The 15,578-nt window shown below is 45.7% G+C and overlaps 1 protein-coding gene across 2 annotated transcripts in view; it reads right to left on the bottom strand.

Annotated features, from left to right (window-relative positions):
• Positions 1–15,578, bottom strand: part of asap2a (ArfGAP with SH3 domain, ankyrin repeat and PH domain 2a) — a 101,562-nt gene that overhangs the window by 27,756 nt on the left and 58,228 nt on the right. For both annotated transcript variants that reach the window (XM_088626579.1, XM_088626580.1), the window contains exons 3-5: positions 12,016–12,161; positions 11,246–11,320; positions 876–925 (exon numbers count right to left, since the gene is read on the bottom strand). In XM_088626579.1, the coding sequence (XP_088482705.1) occupies positions 876–925; positions 11,246–11,320; positions 12,016–12,161 (271 nt within the window). The remainder of the gene's footprint in view (positions 1–875; positions 926–11,245; positions 11,321–12,015; positions 12,162–15,578) is intronic.

The raw sequence follows: 15,578 nt of genomic DNA, 5'->3' as shown, positions 1-15,578 counted from the left end.
TTCACTGACAAAGAACAGATCTTGCTACAGCAAAAAACAAATTAATTTTTTTTCGTAACATACTGTAGTGGGTTAAAAGGGTACTGCAAGGCTATCTTTATATTTCGGGGTCAGAAAGAATCAGCATTGATGGGTGCCTTTCAAAGTTTGAAAGTGAAATGTACACAGTAACTTGTAAAACCTCCCATTTATGTCACAAAACAGACTAAGTTTCCAGGTGTGCGCAGCGCCATGTTTGCTCGGCGATTATAGAACGAGGCAACAAAACTTCCAGTGATGTGAAGCGGCTCTGTTGCACTGTAAACAAGCAGGCTTGTGAAGACATCTCTTTAAATCCAATAAAAATATTGCTCTCAACCTCAAGACAGGTTTGCTGATAATAGAACTTACTTGTTAACTGCTGATCACAATGGGAGCTTTCTGTGCTAAAATACCTGCTGCGCAAACTGCACTTAATTCGCTCGTTCATCACATTACATTACTAATTACAGTGACTAGTGAGCAGGAAGGGCCGCATCACGTTGCTATGCGCCCGAACTCTCTTGCTTGTGGCAACGCTTGGGCTTTGCAACATGGCGATTTACAGTACTTTCACAAAATTCAAGATTTCTAATTTTTTTCCTACAATGTCAATTACTTTGTTTTGTTACCAAGACTCAGTAACTGGCCTGAGAAATTGGGACTGTAGCTCCCTTTCAAAACCAAGAAACCCAGCAATACACACTAGACACTGGTTAGTTTTTCAGCTGCCCCTTCGTTAGACTCACAGAACGAGCACAGTGTTTTTTAGTCTGTAGATGTTTCCTACCAGTCCTGATATTTGCAATACATGTATTATTGAAACAAAATGAAGAGAAGCACAAAGAGGGTCTTACACTTTTGTTTCATAGTCTTTCCAGGCCTTATCAAAAGGCTTTTTCAGATCCTGTAAAAAAAAAAAAGAACAGTGTTTTAATACATGTCATTTAGCATAGCTTACAATGATTAACAACCCATAAGGCATATTAGAATGACAGAATAAAGCAGTGAAAAATTCACCTGGAATTTAAACTAAACATAATAAAGACGTGGAAAGTTCTCCACAACCGTAAAATAAAATAAATATCTGTTGCTCATTTAAAGCAAAAAAAAAAAGTCCTCCTCTAGAAGACTCAGTTTTGGTCACCATATCACAGAGAAAATATGATATACAGCCTTTCGAAGAACAGCAACAAAAATGATTCCTGGTGTTGGGGAGCTGCCGGACACAGCCGGTGTGAATGAGGTGAAGCCCTTCCATCTTGAGCAAAGGAGACTGACGGGAGATGTGGTGTGCAAAATCCTAAGGGGTGTAGATAGGTTCAACCCAAGGGACTGTGTCACACTCCACACTCCCGTCACCGTTGGAAACGCAAGGAGAATTCACCAAGGGCAGAGAAGAGCAGAGGATTCCCAGCCGGGTGTTTGAGGCCCAAACTCTGAGCACCTTTAGAAATCGGCTACACGGAATTTTAGATTCACTCAGTTACTAAACTACCAAACAAACAAAAAGATGACCAAATGACCACCCTCCCCCCCATCTCATTTGCAGACTCTAATTAGGACGGTTTATAATTTCTCCTCGCCAGTGTGAAAAAGGCACAACGGCACAACTTCACTTTGTGCGAGGCTTAAAGAAATGCAGGATGGGGAATTATGATACCACTACTAGTGGTATCAGTGGGCGGTACTGCGATACTACCATGCATAACACAGATGAACTACAAGGGGTTGTGGCAACAGCACAGAGGATTATAGGACGTGATTCAGCATCAAATCGGTGAGATCCACAACATCCACTGTCGCAATACAGCCCAATCCATCATTCAGGATCCCAGCCATCCCGGCCACAAACTGCTCTCCCCCTGCAGTCTGGCAAGCAACACCGCACTGTGAAAGCGCCACTAGACTCAAGAACAGCTTCTACCCTACTGCAGTGTGCATCCTTAACAGCCAACTCTCCAGTGCCTCATGTTGGTTTTTTCCCCTTTCACTACTACGGATTTATTATTCTGGTTGTATTATTTATGATGTTTGTAATGTACTGTCTACATCGTGTGATGTTGTCTGCTGTACTGTGTGTGTCTCAAGAAATTAGTGTGAATAAGAGTTCCAATGCACACTCAAGCTGGGCAAGCTACTCTTTCACAGCAAAGCAGGCATTGGAGTTACTTGGAAAAATATTTAATTATTCATAGCATATTACAAAACTGTTTGCTGAAGAATGGAGAACAATTTGTCTGTCTCATTAATAAAATAAGGTATTTTATGTTAAGAGGCAATTAACTGAATTTGAATCCATTTTATTCATTTTCATTATATTAAATGTCCACTGTGTCATTTCGATTCTGCTTCGGGAAGAAACAACGTGACCTTCATAGACGGAGTAAAATGGGAATGAACCAGTTTAATCATCAGCACAATGGTATTTCTGGAGTTCTTTTGCCATTTCCACTTTCTTCTTTACAAGCAGAGAAATACAGACCATAAACAGCTCAGCCAATCTCATAGTTTAAACACTAACACACGTACAGGAAGAAATCACGATCAATCCATTGAAGCACAGTTGTATTTCCATGTTGTGCTTGGTTGTGGCATCAGACACATTCCAAGTCAAGCGACAGCTCCAAGTCAAGTGTCTGCTCGTTTCAAAATGACATGGCTCTGGACTTCAATCTCTGGAACTAATAGCACCCTCTGTAACAAGCTTCTGCTCCTTGCAAGCTTTGGTCCGGCATCGACAGCGGTTTTAGGTCAATACCTCCGGAGTGAGAGGCACAGGGACGTCTTCCCTAATTGTGGTGAGGCTTAAAGGCCGAGGATGAGAAGCCAATTTCGTACGGGTCGTGAGAAGGGAAAAATATGAATATAAGCTTTTCCTTCCTAACGAAATCGGGCACTACGCCTCTGTCCGAAGGTCAGAGGCGAGGTTCTGTGCCGAGCTCTGAAGTAGCTGCGTGAGCGTCTTTTATAGCCCTCCCTCAGGTCGATCGTCTTTGACGCAGGATTCCCCCCCGGGTATCAGCGCTCCGGGGTCTGAGCGCAGCGCCTGGGCCTCATGAGTGCTCCACTGGTGACTAGCAAATCTTCAGGTGAAGACTAGTGACCTTGTAATCTCCGAGCTCGGCTCAATGAGGGACAGCCTTCCCAATTCCCTTCCCTTAATTAAACTGGCGGAAATCGCTCCTGTGGAGTGACACCGAGTTCTGCCCTTGGGATGAGAGGTCATGGCTCGTTGGCCAATAACGATGCCACGGCACTGTGTGTAAGAGAAGGGGTGTTAAAACCTTGTGTCCTGGTGAACATTAGGGCTGAAAAACACCTGGCCTTCCTAAAGTTCTCCCTTAACTTTCGTCAAGCTCTGACTCTCCTGTCCTGGGGCTCTTGCTCCTGTCCTGGCATGTGTGAATTTTAAACGCCTGCTGATGTGAACAGACATTTCCTCTTGGTGCGTTTGTTCGGGACGTCTGAAGAATAGCTGAAAGGCGGGATGAGACCATGAGGAATAGCCACTGAGCCAGGTCTGGAATGGTCACCCCATTCGTGGAAAGAAAATAGGGTGACCATAGCTGGACTCAGACTATAAACCCTGTGGAACACAGTGGAAAATGCATCTCATGTGCGTCTTCTCCCCGTGTGACACGGCCGTTTCCAGCGCAATTCAACTCATCGCAAGCCCTTCACCGAACCGAGCTGCGACTCCTCGCAGCGCTACGTCTTCACCTGGCGAAGCGACTAGTCCCCTCCCCCCAGCTACCCGGGGGCTCGCCGCCTCTCTCCCCCCTCTGGAGGGCGCTGCGTTTCAGAGGAGAACGAGCGGGTTCTGCTTCCGATATGTGAAGCGCTTCGGCGGGGGGTGAGAAGCGCTCCACAGACGCACATAACGGTGAATGATCCTGCAGTGTGCACGGAACCCCAAGAGTCACTTTCTGAAGAACTTTTCAGGCCCCCCCCCCCTTTTTTTCCCCCCTCCCGTGTTTGAAACGGTGCGGAAAGAGAGGTACGTCACTGCCACAGCACCGTATCGGACCACAGGCAAGAGCTGCTCGTGTTCCCCTCACCCCCGCCTTGCAGCGCTCTGCCCTAACACGGGGCAAAGCAGACGCGTCGCCTTTATCGGAAAGGAGGTCCGTGCCGTGGGGGAAAGGCATGACGAATCCTTTTTCCGAAACTCCTCCGACATCTCAGGCACTCCGGCGAGGCCCTCTTCCCACTGGGATGAGAATTCAGCGCCTGACCATTTTCAAGCTCACCCCCTTATCTTCTTGTATTCGTTTTTGTTCAAGGGTTCGAATCAACATCAGCATTCCCTCTGGGAATGAGATTTCAGGCACCTCATGTTTGTTTTTAAATAACTCATGACTCATGACTATTTTCACTGTGTCGCAGTTTTGCAGAGGTTCAATACAGCAGCTGACAATGCAGGCGAACTATTAGAGGGTCTGGTGGGTTTTTAGGAATTAACATCGTACTCCATTTAAGAAATTAAAACAAAAATCTGTGAGGTGGGAAATGGTGTCAGTATTGCATGGTTAGTCAAGTGACATGTGGCCCAGTTTCCTCGATTTTAACAACTGGGCCAACCATGATACGTACACAGTGTCCTGAAAAACAAATAACTGGAACAGAGTGATAACTACAGTATAAAATACATGCGTCAGGTATCGTCTGCTTATCAACTGGGCTCTCTGAAGCTGCCGAGTAACAGAGAGAAAACGGAAGGGCTCTCACTCTGGACGACGAGCAAAGCCCATAAGGAAAGAGCAGAAAATAACCCTCTGTCAACCCCTCGGATGCATTTGCACTCAGAAGCTCTTTTTTCCCCAGCTGCTGCAGTAAGAGCTCATCCAGCCGTGGAATTTACATAAAGAGAGCGAAAGAGCTCATAAATGCGCAAGTGGTTTCTAAAAATAAAGCTGTCCGGGCAGGGCTCTGTGCGGCACATGTTCTAGAAACAGTAACTCTCGCTGCCGAAACCTAACGAGAACTGAATCGGCGAGCTTGTCCTCCTTCCTATTACACAGTTCACAGAGCACTAGCTGGATTAGCTCTCCGAGTCACTCAGCTGCTACAGATGTGGTTTCATGCACTGCACTCAGGCTCTGGCAAGACCACAGCTCACCACATGAGTCTGCGGAAAAACAGATCAGCTTCTTTTCCTCATGACAACAGGCTAAAAGGTTCAGTAAGATTCAGTAGTGGCAAAGTGGTGTAGGTGAAGCAGCTTTCAGGTCCTGGTCTTTAATGATGAATAATAACCTACTTTATATAGTTCCTTTCATAGCACATCAGTTCTTTATTTACAGCATTTCCATTGCTTTCATCTTAAAAAAATACCCATTTAAAATGTCTATTGCTGTCGGAGTTCACTGCTACTAGGCCTTTGATGGAAAGTTTTTTTTTGCTACAGCTTTATTGGCGGCAATCTAAACTGATATTGGTATACACAGAAAGGTATTTTTTGATGTGCTGTGTATAAAAATGTTTTTGCACAAGAGGAAGACTATGCATTTTACAAAACGGAAAGACGGATCCCGTCGTCTGCTCTCCCGTCTCAGAGGAGAACCATGGCTGGTCAGTACCGAGGTGGACGACCTCCAAGGAAAGCCAACAGGCTGGCGTTAGTGGTGTGGGGGGACCAGCAGGTGGCGCTCTTCCTGGATCAGAACTCGCTGAGAATCAGAACAGCAGTGAGTTCTGAAAATGAAAACTGCACAGAAAATGCAAAATGTAACGTCTTTTACTGTCATCCATTTTCTATCATGCATTAGAACATTATGCTTATCTTCTATTGAGAGCAAGAATGCCATTCATTAAACCCAAAGAGCGTAAATGTCTTAAAGACAAGAAGTCAGACATAAAGAGAAGAATTTGATCGAAGTCTAAAACAACGGTAAATTGAAAGGCATAGTTTCTAGAGCAATGATTTCCTCAAATAACTAAACGGAAGACTGTTTCCTCATTTCTTCCATCTTTTGAACTGGATCTAAACCATTGCCTGAATATGGTGGCAGGCTGGGGCATTCAGCCAATCACGGGCCACTTCCTGGGGAACCCGACCACAGCCAGCTAGTGACGTGACCCAGGATCGAACCCGTGTCGCCTGCATCACCGAGCTCAGCACGAGAGTGGATTAGGCACCTGTGCCACACCAGCCACTCAGGGAACCTCCAGAAACAAACTTGAGAACTAACCAAGCGGGTCTGTTGAGTTCCGATTTATATTTTCCCAGGGACACCTCAAACCACCTGATAAGACTTGCGATGCGAGTTTGACAGGGAGCTCGAGAATTGCTTGCATCTGGAACTGTTCCCAGCCGGTTTGTTCAGCCCTGGCACGAAACAGCTTTAAATACCTCAGCATGGGTGGAAAGCAGCCTGCGTATCGTAACAGGGCACTGGGGTTCAAACAAAATGGAGACTGGGGTTCAAACAAAATGGAGCTCCTTGCCTGAAGCACATTCCCCACAATGCTATGGGGCATGAGCTGCAGCCCTTGGACACCTGACCAGCAGAGAGAAGACAAGGTGGTCAGATGTTGATTTAAAAATACAGTAGGACACTATTCTACCTAGTAGCCTATTAGCACCTGTTTCCTGTAACTGTACATAGACGAGTTTATTGATGTTCTTATTTTTCGTTCTCAGTACAGCTCATTGGCATTTCCCTGCAGACTACTGCATCAAGACCCAAAGCCCCTACTCTGCAGACACAAGTCACAGGGGGCTTTAAAGAAAGACGCTGGCACAACTCACATAAACGATAACGCCCCTGGACCGCAAACACAAGGCCCTCATCTAAGTAGCCCTAAAAACATTTGCTGGTTTCATCGACAAGTGACGGTTTCACTGGGGGGGGAAAATCACCCAGGGCAAGCTCTCCGGTTGCGTATTCTCTCGCAGCAAATAACTTCCCTTTTGCATCCACGGTCACGAAGATTTTTCTTATAGAGCCTGTCGCTATGGAACGGGGGTAAATCATGCACGTCTCCGAGGGGCTATGGCTGACCCCGCTCGCTGTGAAAGGGACTTACAGCGCTTTGACACAGACCGTCTTGCTGGGGAGCCGGCATTCGTGTGTCCAGACACAAGCACATAGGGCGATTGTGAATTCTTTCCCTCTCTGTTACTGGCGGCAGGAAACACACAGCTGTTAAAAAGCAGAAGCCACTTACGAAGAGTACCAACGGCCACGTAACTAGAGCCAAAGAAAAGAAATTCCCAAGACAAAAAAAAAAGAGAATGATCAAGCTTATTTAAGAAGAACTGCTGAAAATGACACCAGTGTCATGCCCGTTTTTAAGATAACATTGCATTCAGCTGCTTTTAACCCAAGCCTAATAGCGGTTCAACACACTTTTCCAGGATGTAGTCAAGGTAATGATTCATTTCAGGGATAAAAAGAAAGAGGGGGGAAAAAACAAGACAGCTGTCACGGTATCACCAGTGAAAAGCTCGCCTGAGATAATTGCCGTTTGCTTCTCAGAGCCCTGCTTTTCAACAGCAGACAGCCCAGGGCTGCAGCTCTTAAGGTTGCTGCTAAGAGCGCGTCGTTCGTTTTCAAGGTGACCACCCAGAAAAGCAGGACAGACACACCGGACTGTGGTCTTATTTAAAAGTGTCTGGCAGCCTTCTCAGCAAATCAAGTCTGGCTCGTAGCACCTTGGGCTATTACAAAAATTACAAACACCTGCTAAAGGTGGGTGCTGTCAAAAATGCTGATTTATTTTAGCATGTACTGACCGAAATTGAATTTAAAAACTGGCTACTTCAACCCTTAACTACTGCACTAACAGCATCCTATCCTAAGACAAGTCAAAGGAAAATTTGCCTTGAAAATCATCTGGGCTTTTGCGTGTTTTTAGTAGAAAGATCCTCTCCAATTAAAAAGCCTTATTTGTCTTGTCTGGTGGGCCCTGTCTCCGTGTCAATAGTGCTTTAAGGATTCTGAATACTGACATTTCCTAGGTTTAATTTGATTTTATACCACTTAGACTAGTCTATACTCATCCTTCCATACTGTGTAAAGATCCCCTGGGCCATACATATTTGCATTCTGGCTGCCTGGAAGTGCCGGAGAGAAGCCTTGGGCTTTCAGGTAATCAGATTTCCCTCAGCCAACACAGGAAACTTAGGCAGGTTAAGGAGAACGCAGCTCTCTGGCTTTGCATTACTGAATGATTACTGATCCACAGTGCAACCACAAAAATGCAGGAATTTGTAATAACTTCTTTGTGCATTATACAAGCCACATTACAAGAGAAGCAGGGTACAGGGCTACGTTAACGCACTCAAATAACACCAGCAACTATATCACCCTGCAGCGCACAACTGACAACCCAGGTGTGAGCCTGGTCAGTACCTGGATGGGAGACTCCTAGTAAAAACTGAGGTTGCTGCTGGAAGTGGTGTTAGTGGGACCAGTAGGGGGTGCCCACCCTGCAGTCTGTGTGGGTCCTAATGCCCCAGTATAGTGACAGGGACACTATACTGTAAAAGGGTGCTGTCCTTCAGATGAGACGTAAAACCAAGGTCCTGACTCTCTGTGGTCATTAGAAATCCCAAAAAGTGAAACTGTTAAAAGAATAGGGGTGTTACCCTAGTGTCCTGGCTAAATTTCCCCCTGGCCTTTACCAATCATGGCCTCCTAATTTATCCCCATCTTTGAACTGGCTTCATCACTCTGCTCTCCTCCCCACTGAGAGCTGGTGTGTGGGGAGTGTACTGGTGCACTATGGCTGCCATCGCATCATCCAGGTGGGGCTGCACACTGGTGGTGGTGGAGGGGAGTCCCCATGACCTGTAAAACGCTTTGAGTGGAGTGTCCAGAAAGCGCTATATAAGTGTAAGGATTATTATTACCTTGAAGGCTCTCTCTTGAGACCAGTTACAATTTACAAGACCAGCCTATGGAAGAATGAAGGTGAGGGACAGGATGTGACAGAAAAGAAGAATTTTACACAGTGAGAATTAATAGTGGTCAGTCAGAAAAGGGTATTTAGACTATGAATCTGCTGAGGTCTCATCAGGTTTGGCCTTTTGTCTTTACAAGGCCTGACAGCCAGCACCTTTTCCAGCGATCTTAAGACAAGCCTGAGCTCAGCCCACATGCAGGAGCTCATTAAGGCCATCGGGGGTCACTAGGTCACAGAGGGATCAATGCTCTTCATTGACATCCATGTGTATTTCAATGGCCATAAATCAGCCCTCAAACACCGCGATGCACAGAAGTTCACCCCGTCTTCGTACACAACAAATGGGAAAACTGCTGATGTGTTTTTAAAAGATAAACGGCCGTTTCAGCTTCACGTCTAAAGTGTTTTGTTGATTTTGCCTTTAATGCATTCACCTCACTGGTTTTTTGCAGGGGTGCAAATAAGCAGCCATAATCTTTGCCGTGTTCTCATTCTGATCACACTTTTACTAGGAATCTTATGTGAAATCCATCTTTATTAAAAACAACTTTTAAAAACATTTAATTACATTTAAAACAGTGTTTTTCAGTGAGTTCATTTCTACTCGGCCTTAAATGGAACATTTATTTGCTGCAGCTTGTTCAAGGCAACTTAAACAGATATTGATACATATATAAATGTATATTTTGATTAATATAAAACACTAATATCTGGCTAAAAAACTATATTTGACAAGACTGAAGCACTGACACCCTCTAGTTTGATCTCTTCACACCTTAGAATTTAACCACAGCTGGACCTGGTTAGGACTGGGGTAGGAGACCTTCCAAGGAAAAATAATGTTGGTGGACCAGTAGGAGGCGCTCTACCTATCTCGAGATCGGAACTGAATCTAAACCACTGCTCCAGTATGGTGACAGGGCTGGATACCATCATTCCATAATTGTCATCATGGGGCTCTGTTTTTCCCCACAGCAGACAGAATAGAGCTGCAGCTCTTGCAAGTTGTTGCCGAGAACAATTCATTTGTGCTCAAGGTGAAGGTGTGGCAGACAGGCTGGGCCGTGGTCTCGATGGAAGGTGCCAGAGAACATTCCTGAGCCGAATACCAGAGGACTGGGTTTCCCTATCCTGGACCCAGAGAACCACACACACCCACACACCCACACACCCATTTCAGCCCAGCTTAAAAACTACTCAGCGTCTGGACCGGAACGTTTGTGCATCTTCTTTCTACCCAAAAGTTGGGAATTTTATGTCCCTTCCAAAATGCAATAGTTAAAAGGCAACCCGTTTAAGAGAGAGCTGGAAATGGTCACAGAGTTCAAATGAATCCTATTTTTAAGTCAGCTAAGGGTTCGACTGTGCAGCTGAGCTGGGCTGAAACCGGAACCAGCAGGTTTGCGGGCCTCTACAGCCAGGACAAAACACATCTGTGAGCCAGTGCCCAAGAACAGTTACAGGGCAGGACACTGCGCAATTCACGCGAGACTGAGGCCCTGACTATCTGTGGTCATTCAAGATCCTAAGCCACGCATTTCACTTAGGCGACGCAGGGAAGTCAGATCAACACAAGCAACTCTCAGGCTTTGCATTAAAGACACAACTCACATTATAAGAGAAACAAGGTACAAGGTTACAGGAAGTCATGGAGACCGGTCACAACTGACAATCAGGTGTCAAGCACTGCAGGAAAGATGGTTGCTAGGAAAAGGGCTGCTAAGCTCCTTGCCATGGCGACGTTACTGTATGGTTTTTTTTTTGCACAGTCTGGCCTTTCTATATTTTTGCCTCCATTCAGCTGGTGACAGTTTCTCACTTCTACACCCGACGAGCTGTGTCTTGGGGATCCTGGTACAGAGTGATTTGTGGGAGCCATTGAGGTGGGGGCCCACACTTCTGTGGTGGATAAAGTGGGTCTCCATTCATACGTTAAGCACTCGGAGCTCCTTCGGAACGAGCAGCTCTACACAAAACCCAAGGACATAGACACACCTGTGCTTGTTTATCAATGAAACAACATGACGTTTATTAAGAACATCTGGTATTCCTACATGCTTTAAAGAAAATAGCTCAATCTCTCGGCTAACTTCCTCAGTGTCAATAAATCTCTTAGCAGTCCGATTGTCTGTGATGACATTTAAAAACGGGCACTTGATCGGTCGTCAGTTGCACCTAGCCCTGACAGGTCTTTCAGCCAGACTTCACGGATTTGAGTTTTGTGAGAAACTGACTGTGGCAGAACAGCACCTGACTTTCAACCAGTCAAGAGCAGGAGCACCGTGGGTTCAGAAGGATGTCTGCGATTACTCACCCCTTTTACTCCTTTCAGGTCTCCCTTCAGCAGACTGTCCAGTGGAAAGGTGATGATGTTGTTCATGTTCTGAAACTGGGAAAAAAAAATAAAGCGTTACCGACTGACGATGGAGATAAGAGTTTCATGTAACAACCCCTTGTAGGTGTTACTCATATCTGTCCTGGGTGTGACTGTGGCCCAGTGCTCTTTTCATTACACACTATTTTAATTCACAAAAGGTTCCTGCACATTGCGGATTCAAAAGCTCTTCATCTCAACTCAACTTTACTGTCATTAAGCTTACACAGGTGCATAGTACAATGAAAAGTGTTTCTCATTAGTCGCTCAGGTGCAGTATATAAATAGGACAGAAGATAAGACAACAGACAGTAACACAATAGCAATAACAGTAACATGTAATAACATAACATAAATAACATGTAATCAAGTAATCATGTGGACTGAAGACCACTTCTGAAACGTGTTTAGACTGCTAGAGTTTTTTAAATTCAGTGGTCAGTATGCGCTAACAAGGACAGCAGACGCAGTGAAAAGATGTCGAAACAGCCGAAACATTTGTGGACCAGCACGTCTGCCAACTAATGAACAAAATCTGTATGAGGCTGGGTGAGGGATACTGACACTGGGATCTCAGACCCTCTCCCTCCTGCTAGGATCTCCAAGAGAAGGCAGGACTACTAAGGAGTACAAGGATGAATGAATAAGGTGACTGGCTTGCCAGGGGTGCGGGCGATTCTTGAAAAGGGATTCATTCTCCGAAGGCTCACCAGGTTTTTGAAAAGTGCAGTAAGCTCTTTCGTGAACACGGAGAACTTGAGGAAGGCCGATCCCAAATCGGGGTCATCCCTGAAGACGCAGTTCTCCCCAAACCTTTCGAGAGCCTGGGTGTACTGCTCCTCATTCTCCACATGTGCTGAAAAACAAAAAAAGAGCAGGGGCCCCCGAACATTAAAACAGGCATTTCAAACTAGCACACTAGCCCAAGGCCTTCAGTTCGGGTACAGGTCAGGAAAACCCTGGGTTTTATGTGAGAATTTAGGTGTTGCTGTATTCCATTCCATTTGAAAGGCGCTATGAAACTGTAGATCATTATATGACAATATGACCCAAATTGGAAGGCGTGGTGCAATTTGATTTTTACTAAAAATAATCTTCATTTTAGGCCACTGTTTTCAAAGCCTCTTGCGGCTGAAATGCTGGACTGACCAGGGAAATGAAGAGCCGCAGTGGGATAATGTGGTAACCAGGACAGTTAGGCTGCCATCTTGCAGCGCAGATCACAGACTCCATCACTGAAGTGTCACACGGAGGACAGTACGGGCAACTCACACAATAATGTGACCTCTCGCCCCCACCCAGCCATACAGATAACCCCACTCTCCGCTACAGAAGGCCCAGTTCAACATCATGAGAAAACGGCCTCTTACATTTGTTACAAAACCGGAGGTGGACAATGAACTGAGACCTGAACACATTTCACAAAGTGATACGCACAGGATAGAACTACTTAAAACTCCCCCCTGGAAAATCTTTCACCTGACAAAACACTTGATCTAGCGTAGGTTCTCAGTCCTCATACTACGGCGGTACCTCCCAGTTTTTACGATTGGATTTTCATTCATGTATTTCCACTCAGTGCAAAACTAAAAAAAAAAACTGGCGAATCCCCTAAAAGTTTTTTTATAAGAGGATTTCAATGATGTCTGTCTAACATGCGGTGGCAATGTTTGTCCGAAGCAATCCTCACGTCATATTTTAGAAAAGACTCATTACTGCATGGCAAACTTTAATTCGCAGAGAACAGTGCGACAACTTCACAGTCGCTGTACGATTCAGTCCATTACTACAGCCCTTGACACCCCATAACTGCAAAACTAAGTAGTAGTCCTCACAAGTCCTATAGTCATTAGGAATGACATCAGCTGTAAACAAGAAAACACTATTAAAAACAGCACTTTGTTCAATAACTGAGCATCAAGGCGCTTTCCCAACCAGCCTAATACCTTGCCTTCCTCACTAAACTGTCTTCCAGGAGCCATGCTTACATAGTACTAAGTACACATTTATATGCAGTTTTTGATGGGAATTCACATCTTAAAAGCATTTTTGAATCTGTTTCTCTCATTAGCATAAATACTCAGTATGGGTGGAAAGTAATACAGTTGTCAGGGTCTTCTGAGTCTTTGGTTTGGTGCAATAAAACCAGCAGACCCGTTTCCAAAGTGCAAATCATGTTTATTTCCTCCTCAGGCACTCCTAATGTACATACTAAAGAAATACTAATGCAATACTAAAGCCTGACCAAGGTGCTCTAAGGTGCAATTGATTATTCTGATTTGTCAGTCCAAGATTACTTACAAACGTACTCAAGCTGTTCGTAACCCAGTGAAGGAGCTCCAACGAGGACTCTTGAAAGAGTAAAATACTGTAAAGGCTGCTGCATAGTACAAGCAGCAAAAAAAAACAGCCATTAATCCCGAGGTCAGGGTTCAGAAAACTCTGCTATGTTGTCCTTAACTCCAAACACAATCATTAGATCACAACAAATTAAGTTTTATGTTTGGAAAAGTTTTCTGATGATGGGAGAGGGTGCTGCAACACAGAGCTGCTTTCTGCTCCTCTTGCCTAGCTGCTTATTGAAAAATAAAAAGAGCGCTTTTTAAGGAGCGCTAGACTTCTTTGTTTTCCGGGTCACATGGTTTTAAGTTTGGCCACCCATTTAGGTTTGATTAGTGGGCATTATGATGAAGATTTTTTCAAACAAATTCAAATGTGAAAATTCAACCAGCTTTACTGGTATGACCAATGAATTTCAGCGTGGCCAAAGCAGTGACATTCAGAAGTCGTTCCCCAGGAAAACAACAGTCCTTCCTTCAGCCTCCGGGAGCCCGTCAGGCTGTGGCAGGAGGAAGCTCTCGAGCTGCAGCCTGGGAAGAGGTGCCCCCTCCTCCGGGAGGACTGGAAGCTGCTCTGATTCCGGCAGGTGGGAGAATTCCTGGATTAGACTCTTTATTTAAGGGAAGAATGTTGGTCTAATCTTAGATTTTTTCTTGCAGTGCAGAGGAAAGTGCATCTCTGTGTTTGTTTCTCCGTGCTGGCAGTGAGAGCACAGCCCGTCCATTGGACAGCCAGGTCAGCCTGTGTCCAGTCTCTATGGCCAGGCTGTGGTCACTGAGCCTGTCCTCTCTGGACAACAGGTCTGTCTGGGTTAAGTCTCTATGGCCAGGCTGTGGTCACTGAGCCTGTCCTCTCTGGACAGCCAAGTCAGCCTGTGTCCAGTCTCTATGGCCGGGCTGTGGTCACTGAGCCTGTCCTCTCTGGACAACAGGTCTGTCTGGGTTCAGTCTCTATGGCCAGGCTGTGGTCACTGAGCCTGTCCTCTCTGGACAGCCAAGTCAGCCTGTGTCCAGTCTCTATGGCCGGGCTGTGGTCACTGAGCCTGTCCTCTCTGGACAACAGGTCTGTCTGGGTTCAGTCTCTATGGCCAGGCTGTGGTCACTGAGCCTGTCCTCTCTGGACAGCCAGGTCAGCCTGTGTCCAGTCTCTATGGCCAGGCTGTGGTCACTGAGCCTGTCCTCTCTGGACAGCCAGGTCAGCCTGTGTCCAGTCTCTATGGCCAGGCTGTGGTCACTGAGCCTGTCCTCTCTGGACAACAGGTCTGTCTGGGTTCAGTCTCTATGGCCAGGCTGTGGTCACTGAGCCTGTTCTCTCTGGACAGCCAGGTCAGCCTGTGTCCAGTGTACGGCCAGGCTGTGGTCACTGAGCCTGTACGTCATCAGGATCCGTTTCTCCCTTGAGCTTCTCACCCTGGTCAGGTGCTTGGCCAGCATGTATTAGTTTTTAGAGGCAAACAGCAACTGCTTGCTCTCTAATAAACCTCGAGCAGTTTAAGTAACAATTCCTCTTCTACCAACATGTGTCCTCTTAGAGGATCAAGTTTGCTCCTCTGAGCAAAGGAAAAGAAACCACATGCTGAAAGGAAGGCAAACAGTACCTCCTAGTCTTTGACAAACATCACTCCATCTCTTTTTGTAAATAATGAATGGAATACAACTTTCATTCAGAATACACAGAATGTTAATAGTGGTTTCCTTTTCATTACCTTTCACAGGAAGCTGCTAGCCATGCTCGGAGAAGGCTTGAGCGAGTCCAGGGAACCCAACAGAGATCTAGATTACTGTATCTCCAGCGGGCTGGACCGCAGTATTGCTTAACAAACCACACAGCTCTAGACAGCAGCAGAGACCTACAGGTTCTGAAGACCACAAGTGTTCCTCGTATTGGATTTACTTCCATTAGACACAGGGTCATGACTGCTGACAACCTGAAA

This window comes from Lepisosteus platostomus, chromosome 3, assembly GCF_059453375.1.
Source record: "Lepisosteus platostomus isolate fLepPlt1 chromosome 3, fLepPlt1.hap1, whole genome shotgun sequence".
NCBI classification, from domain to species: domain Eukaryota; kingdom Metazoa; phylum Chordata; class Actinopteri; order Semionotiformes; family Lepisosteidae; genus Lepisosteus; species Lepisosteus platostomus.
The sequence above is the reverse complement of the archived record's forward strand: the minus strand, read 5'-3'. Positions and strand labels throughout refer to the sequence as shown.